The sequence below is a fragment of the Cupressus sempervirens genome, chromosome 7, assembly GCF_028749045.1.
Source record: "Cupressus sempervirens isolate cs-2001-9-10 chromosome 7, ASM2874904v1, whole genome shotgun sequence".
In the NCBI taxonomy this organism is placed as follows: domain Eukaryota; kingdom Viridiplantae; phylum Streptophyta; class Pinopsida; order Cupressales; family Cupressaceae; genus Cupressus; species Cupressus sempervirens.
The window spans coordinates 217455873-217464880 of NC_143124.1; the positions used below are offsets into that span (position 1 = coordinate 217455873).

Sequence of the window (9008 nt, forward strand, 5' to 3'; positions counted from 1 at the left end):
ACTATTTTTCAAAGGAACTAGATGCAAATTAATTTTAAAAAATAAAAAATTAATATTTAAAATCTACAAACAAAATGTCATATCACTAGTTCAAATCAACTACAAATTCCTAATGATCTGAGGTAATAAGTGTCCAAATGAGAAGTTTTTTTTTTTGTAAAAATGTTTGTTTTTAGTGCCAAAGTTAGCTAAATAGTGCAACCCACTATTATAGGATCACCCACAACTAGAGTTGTTTTTATCGAGAACATGGCCTAATACTTTGCCAAAATGCACTTAAAGTGAAGGCATAAGGGATAAATCCTATCTTATAGAACTAAAGAAGCCAAAATATTTAGATATAGCATCAACAATCATTGATAGTTGGGAGACATAACCCTCTATAAAGAGAATTTTGCTTGATTAGATGGAGGGAACAATGTTTAGAGATCTATTGAAATAAAAATCAATATTAGAATTAGATCATTTTAAAATTTTATTGTTCATTTCTAATTTGGTAACACTTATCTACCTATGAGAAATCTCAAAATGTACAACACTCTATTCTATTCATATTTCAAGATCTTCTACTTGGTATTGTCATAGGGGTTTAATTTGTAGATTTTCAAGAAAGGAGGGATTATTGGCAGTACACAAGACAAAAGGATCCTTGACAAAATTGTACAAAATGATCATTAATGAATTTCCAAATTGAAGACAATTCAAGGTCATCATATTCCACCCTAAGTGCTCGAACATCATACACAAGAATTTAAAGAAACATATATACAAAACTTAATAATCATCCTCCATTCTTTTGTTAGCACCCGACTCAAAGTAGAACTTTAATTAATATATTTTATATGCATATTATAAATGTTAAGAAAAAATAGTTAATACAAATTAATTTTAAATAAAGCCTTAAACTTCTAGAGAAAGTTTTCTAAGATAATTGGCTAATGAACTTTGAAACTTCAACCACTAGTTTAAACAAATAATTATTCAAAGTTCACCAATAACCCACATTCAATAATTTTTCAAAACCCGCCATAATGAACATCTCGTATATTTAAATTTAAATGAGGTTAAACTAGCCTCGAAAGTTCCAAACAGGCCACGGTACCTACACGGCACACACCACAAGGCTGGCTTGCCTTCTCGTTTCTTTCCTTGAAGATCGTCTGTTGAGATTGACGGATGGGATTCATTGCGTTTGCCTACCAACCCCTTCAAACCGCGTTGATGGATCGAATTCCATTTTCCCGGTGGGGATAAACCAACGTTCTTTTAAATGGGCATACATATCTTTATCCACAACTTGTTCTTCATTTTGTCGCGGATGATCATGGCGTCTCTTTCTCATCCCCCTCTTCCTCTGCTATTTATAGCGTTAATATTGATGTTTCTCCTGTATGTATCGTGGTACTCTACTTATGAATCTGTGTGGGAAGAGACAAGCCCACAGCTTGAGATTGTGGTGAAATTTTTGCCTCTCATTCTTGTGTTGCTCATACGCTGGCTTTCTTCAACGGACAGGCTTTTCAGCTTTGGTTTTGGTGGACAAGGGAGGAGAAAAAATGAAGAGGAGGAATATGGGTGTTCACCATGGGGCGTGGCGTTTGTGCTTCTATTATTGCTGGTCATGATCTCTTATCAGTCTGCTTTTCAGGATCAATGGTCGCCATTTTGGACATGATGAGCATGTTTCTTTTTACTATAAATATCTTTTCAGCAGCGGAGAAAAGAGAGGGAGATGATCAAGGATCAATTCAAGCGAAGATTCATCCAATGGAGGATCAGGTGCTCGGGATAGCACTTAAAATCGTTTTCTCCCCATGTTATTTAATTTGTCTATCATTGTGGATACATTTCATATATGTATTTGCATCATCGGGAGAAAACAGACATGAGGGTTTTATTGTGCTTTATACCACAACTGGGTTGAGGAAATCACTGTCAGATTTATTTATATTTTCTTGGTTTTCTTTGTTTGATGGGTTTATATTTTATATATATCTTATAAAAAACAATATTTTCTTTGGTCTACTGATGAAGGTTGAAAAGTGGATATCCATGATGCTTGACTCTTAACCCAAGGCTCATGTTTTATACCAAATAGTAAAATTTCTTAGCAGTGACCCTATCTGAACTAATTTGCTAATAGATTTTATACCTTCACTGAGCAGTCTTGCCAACACTTATTTTAAGTCTAAAAAATAGTGAATATATAGAATACAAAAGATAAATTTATTGTATTATATATCAATACATCTTTAAGAACTACATTTTTTAGATTTTTCTAGTATTTAAACAATACAATACAGTAATTGATTCATGTCTGAAAAATATCATAGATAATATCTTAGAAGAAAGCAGATTTATTCATCAGACTTTATTTAATAAAAAGGATAATATATTTATACAAATAAAATTTGCAAAAGAAATCATATTAGATATTAATTAATTAATTGTTTATATAGAAATCTTGTTCTTCATAATTAGCACTTCATGTTAAAGTCTGTACTAAAGACAAAATAAAGTCAAACTTTTTTTTTTCTTCCAAATTCACTAAAATATAGTGATTTTTTTCCAAATTTTTTGTTGTTTTCACAGATCATAAAGATTGAATGCTAAAATTTACAGAAAAATATATGATATTTTTTATTTTTTAAAAATCAACTATACAATTTGTCGGAACGATAGCCGCGTCGGAAAAGAAATGGGTTGAATTGAGGTTGAAAGTTATCAAACAGAACACGATCCTCACACGGGATACGATTTCCTTCGGATGTTTTCTTGCGGTTTAAGGCTCCCCTTTGACCTTTCGCATAAGATTGACTGTTGAGACTGATAGAATATGAATCCATTCAAACCGTGTGGATGGAACATATGTCATTTACGCGGGGAGAAAACCAATGTTGTTTTCATGTCTCAATATCTCAAAAGTGGTTTTTAACTTTGTCAGAGATTAATGTGGCGTCTTTTCCTTCTCTCGTTCAAGCGTCCAATCCTAGATTGTGTCGCAATTATGATGTCATCCTTATGCTGGCGGTCTTCAGTGGAGCCAGTGGCTAATTAGCCGACCAAATTCCTTTTTTGTTAGTAAATTTAAAATAAAAAATAATGCAGTGGAAAAACCTTCCACCAGATTTGACTTTAAGTTTGTTGTAAGGCCTGCAACATTCGCTTGTAACGCTCGGTCTTTTTTCGGCTACTCCAACCCTCAAATATAATATTGGGAAACTGTAAAGTGGCACACAACTAATCGCAGTTAGTTTTTCAAAGTATATTTTTATATCCCCAATTACTTAAATGCTATTTAATTGACGAATTGGGACAATTTCGTTGATGATAGGAAAACACGAAGCCCATTTTCCTCGTTGTGAAGCATGTTTTGGTGGTAGCGGAACTACAAATTTAGTTCTAGTATTATGTGGTGAAAAATGTTGCAAATTTCTTATGTTACAAATTCTATAGTGTGAAGTTTCTTGTGTAAGACATTCGTGCGAGTTCCTTTTCGGGCTCTTTATTCCCACCAAGTTTATATATATTATTATTTAAATTTATTGTTAGATGTTAATAAAACTAGTGTAGATATCTTAAATAAATCTATCTAAAGAAATATTGATAGATATCAACTGAAAAATAATTATAATTTAATTTACTAGATCTAAAATTATTTATATTTCTTTTATCTCCATTTATTTAGCTTTTTGCTAACTTAAGCTTTTTATTTTAATTTCGTAAAAAATGGATGATTTATATTTTGAAGTATAATAATTTATATGGATATTTTATGTGGTATTTATTAAATTATATTCTATTTATAATAAAACTTAAACTTTTGACATGTAAATGGTTGTCAAATTTAACCTAGAAGAATAAAAGTTAACATTAACACGGTCAGACCATCTCACTCCCCCATTCTGCTATTGTAGAATGCCTATCGGCATTAATAATATTTTATCAAATCTAACAAGAGCTATAGGGTAGCACACTTCCTGTCTTAGGAAGAAAGGTTGATTTAGTGTAGATTAAACTGGAATGAATTGAGTTTTCATTTGGACACATAAGTTAAGATTTGATTGGTCAAATTGGAAATGACTTTCATGATTTGTAGATTCATAAAGCCTAGATATCTAGTTAGATAGAAAAGATTATGTCCAAGTAAGTGTGGGTTGTTCAATAATAGATATTCATAGCCTTCTAATCTACACAATAATCACTTTAGAAATTGAAGATTGGAAAACATAGAAGAAAATGGATAATAGAAGAAGAATTTACAGTGAGACTAGATATTTTGAGATGACAACTTCATTGGGATTGATTTTTAAGATTGTAACTCCATTGGGATTGGTGATTGATTTGTCACCAATCATGAATGTATTACTTCAATGAAATCTGCCCATCAAAAGTTTAGACAAGCTTATTGTGCCTATCAAAGTACAAGACTAGCATATGAAATTACAGAAAAGGAGTGTGACCAATTAAATTTTAGAGTCAAGTAATTATATATGCAAGGATTACTATTGATTTGGATTATATTCACAACATTAGTACCATCACAATATTTTTCCTCTAGCCACAATGTTAATGTCCAAAGAAATAAACCATATGCCAACTACTTGTTAAAAAACTTTTTAAAAATGTAGAAAATAGGAGTTGTTGAAACTTGTATATTAGAAGATCAACCAGTATAAATAACCATGTGTAGGGTTCCATAAGGGGAATGATCTTTCATTTTGGTGGCTTATTAACACTTCAAGTCAGGAGAATAATCTGACTTAAGGTAGATACACTTGATGCTCCAAAGGGATTTATGCTAAAATTTCCTTAGAAGCAAATAGAAGTAGGATCCCATCTTTTGGTTATTGTGGCCATTTGTTGTTTTACTAGCCATTTTCTACTACACCAACAATCTAGTGTTTAGAATGTTTCCATGTCATTGCTTTCTAGTTTTGTTCTATTTCAACTTTATAACAACTCTTGGATTTTGGTTGTTATGCAAATTATAGTACTTTCTTTAGTTCTGCTAGTATTTATGGTCACTTTGGACATTGTTTAAATAAAATAAAATAGAAATGAATTTCAATCTATAATTATTTCATATCATCAGTCATTATCTTTGTTTTGTCTAAGCTTTTGACATTTATTTGTAATTGTAAAGTTGTAAGGATAGATCATGAAAATAAAATCTAAAATTTCTATGAATTAAACACAAAACAAGGAGTGTAGATGATATATGATTTTTTTTACTTGTAATCTGTGAAAATAGACAAATAAAATGTACTCATGGTAATGTCCACAATGATCAAGGTAGATCAAGAAGATTTAAAAGGGAGGTTTGAAAGAATAAAAATTTCAAGAAGTTAACTCCAAAGATAAGAAGTGAACATGATTGAACAAAAAATTAATATAGCTAGTAACTAGTCTTAAAAATATATTTGTTTTCCAATTTCTTCAACACATCTAGCTAAGAATGAGAAAAACATAAAACAGTGCATATTTGATCCCTGATGCACAAATATATTAAAGAATGCATAAATGATAAACACAGAATGGCAAGATGCTATCAAATGAAAATTGGACTAAACGACATGCAAGAAATACCATAATTATTTTTTAAAATTTGAACAAAGTTATAAAAGGAAAAAAAGAAAACATTATTAAAAAAATTAATAGAAAAAATTAAAATCTATTATAATTTTACCTACCAATATTTTCTTTCCAGTTACATCAAGTCTTATTGGAAAAATAAAATAACAATTAGTATCTAACTATGAATGGAATGCAGTCGCGACATTTTTGCCTAATTACTCAAGTATTGCTATAGATTGTCCAAGCAAAAGATGGTTGTCATGCCACTAATTTTTCTAACATATGGTAAATGGAAAATAAAGCTTATTAAAGAATTTGCAACTCATTAAAGCAAATTCTGGTGGATAACTTATGAATTTTAGTCCTAACTTATTTGGTGTGATTGAGATAGAAATAGACAAATAGATTGTTATGTGTTATTATTTAGGAGCATAATAGTTTAATGTGTGAGCATGGTAGAATGAGAAAGATTGAATTCATGCACTATGAAAAGCTTATGAATGTTGTTGGGGCCATTATCTTACATGTATCTATTTTATTGAAACTCACAATCCAAGAGCCCAATGCACTCAAGATAACTATTGATATCTAGTTGGCAATGAAAGGAAGAGTAAACAGGTGAAATTTATATTATTTTATAATATATATAATATGTGGTATATAATGAAAATCTAGGATAAAATTAGGTAATGGGTGAGGCCCTTATGTTGGAAAGCCAGCTACGAATCAAATAAAAACATTTTCAACTTGGGCAGCGTAACTTCTTTCACTAGTTAGTCTAGAAAATAGAACATGAATTGTTTGTGTAAGAGATTGGGACCTTTCTAAAATTGACAAGGATATGATTGAAATACCTCCGTTGGCCAAAAATCTTATGAAGGTTTAGGCCATAAGTATTAGTAAATGCTTACATGATATTGTAAAAATAAAATTGATGCCACACTCTCTAAGAGGTAGTCAGAATTGAATGCTTTGCCTCCTAATGTCTCAAAGTTTGTAGAATAAGGTTCATGAGATGCAAACTCAAAAAATTGAAAATCCCTATAAAAGAAATCTCATAGAAGAGAACAAAAAAATTGTATTTTGAAAACCCTACTAATGAAAAGGAAAATCATTAGCTTTTGCATTTATCAATTTCAAAGATAACAACTGAGAAGAGCAATCAAAAAAGAAATAGTTGTAGAAAAATTAACCTACTCTGAAGAATAACATCAAACAAATGGGGTGCTCTACCATGCCCTGCCATACAATTGTTAGAGTAATTAGATATTTTCTAATTAACTCTAGTTTTCTTAAGCTAAACTTTAGGCATCTTATAATTAATTCTTTTATTAATGATTAGATGCAACCTAGGTTAGAACTTTTTTGGGTTATGATCTCCTTTATAAGGACAATCTCTCATTGCAAACATTAATTGAGATAATTCATTGTTTATAATAGAAATTTATCATTTTTTCTCATCAAGAATGTCTCCTCTATGGATCTGGAAATTCTAGCCTCCATAGCATTTTGTTTCTCTCTTTTGTGACAAGTTTTTGCATGCAGGTGATTCTTGGGAGCTATGGGGTTGATCCTTCATCAACTTCAACATGGTATCAGAGCTAAGGTTGCTAGGAAAATAAATGCAATTTTTTTGTTTGTAGGTATTGAAGACTGAGCTTTCCAAGATAGAACATTCAACAATTGTCTTTCTCATGTCGATCAATTATTTCAAATAGAAGCCACCAATTTTTCTTAGGCCCATAAGCAAAGGCTTGCATCAAAGTGTCACGGCATGAAATGTTGGACCTAATTCAAAGATAGGTCAAGATCATGCTCTCTTTGCATGGATCTTTCCTTTCTTTTCTCTCTAGTGACACTCCAATTTGTGGATTTGTCATGTCTCTTGGTGTGAATTCTTTCTTCGATTCCATACTTGATCAGATTTATAGACAATTGATACTTGTATTTTTAATCAACAATTTATTCATGCATGATTGAGTAGTGTCATTAGGGTCACTCGTATAGCCTCGTGTGTGAGTTGCATCTTTGAATGGTAGAGGTTTTGCCTCTATTTGCCATCTATTCTTTTTTTGAGGGAGCTATGCAGGTTATTGTCTATTGTATCTTCAATTTGATTGACAGATGTTTTTCCTTTGTTTTCCATTTGTTCATTGTTCAAGTAGATGTGCCTTATACATATTAATAGAACCATTTGCAGCATACTTGGTATGGTACACTCACTGGCACCAAACCAACTTTCTTTCTTTCAGAAGAGGACAAAGATCCCATGTATGGTTCTTCATCAAAGAAGAGTACTCCTCATCCATAGCCCTATCCCACTCTGAGTGTCCTATCGCCTGTGAAAAACTCTATGGATCATCTAAAATGGCATGACTCAAAAGGCCACTACTTGTAGTCTAAGCATGAGTGCAACGAGCATCTGTAGGATCACCTACCAAAGGTCCAATTGCATCAATAGTATCACAAGCCCACTTGGGTACTTGGCCACTCACAAGAGTTGGTAAAGGGGAGTTAATATCTTTATCTTCCTCAAAGGATGTGTAATCCTCTAGAGGAGTAGAGGAAGTACTAGGTAGTGAGGAAGAAGTTGGAGATGGAGGATCCATCGGAGGATAACACTCATTAAACTGAACATCTCGCCAAAACTAGACATCTCTAGAATCAGGATCAAACAACCTATACACCTTCATATCCTCACAGTAGCCAACAAAAATGAGTGGTTGGCTCTTCTTCTCCATGGCTTCTTATTGAGCATTTGGAATAAATACCCAAGCCTCACTACCAAAAATGTGGAAAGTAGAAACATCGAGCTTGACATGAGCCCAAGCCTCCTTAGGGGTCATGTGTCACAATACCCTTTGAGGCATCTGATTCTAAATATAGTTGGCACAATTGATGACTCCGGCCTAGAATGAAGAACTCATAGATCTAGACTAAATCATAAAATTTCTCATCTCCCGTAATGTAGTATTCCTTCTCTCTGCAACTCCATTATGTTGAGGTGTATAAGGAATGGAGAACTGATGTTGTAAACCATGCTCAGTGCAAAAATCTCTAAAAAACTGATTCACATATTTCCCCCCATTGCTAGTGTGTATAAACCTAACAAAAAGACCAAATTGCTTCTCCACAAATGCCTTAAAGATTCAAAACAAATCAAAGACATCAAACATGTACTTCAGAAAGTGCACCTATGTGGATCTAGAGAAGTCATCTATGAAGGTAAGCACATATCAAGCACCTAAAAAAGATGGATTGGGAAGTGATATAAGATCACTATGTATCAACTCAAATGGTGCCTTATCACATGTGGATCTACCTATCGAAAAAGGATCTTTGTGATGTTTTCCAAGTGCACAACCTTGACACACATCGTCAATACAAGAGATCTGAGGCAACCCAATCACTAGTTCCTATGTACTCATCTA

At 32.3% G+C, this 9008-nt stretch overlaps 1 protein-coding gene across 1 annotated transcript; it reads left to right on the forward strand.

Moving 5' to 3' along the window:
* The first annotated feature begins 1317 nt into the window (after nt 1-1317).
* LOC149546277 (uncharacterized) lies at nt 1318-1929 on the forward strand. Its single transcript, XM_089794558.1, has one exon. The coding sequence runs from the start codon at nt 1319-1321 to the stop codon at nt 1673-1675; it is 357 nt and encodes a 118-aa protein (XP_089650684.1). The 5' UTR covers nt 1318; the 3' UTR covers nt 1676-1929.
* The last annotated feature ends 7079 nt before the right edge of the window (nt 1930-9008 follow it).

What these genes read in the sequence shown, in the direction of transcription:
- LOC149546277 (XM_089794558.1), top strand. Translation starts at nt 1,319, where the DNA reads ATGATCATGGCGTCTCTTTCTCATCCCCCTCTTCCTCTGCTATTTATA.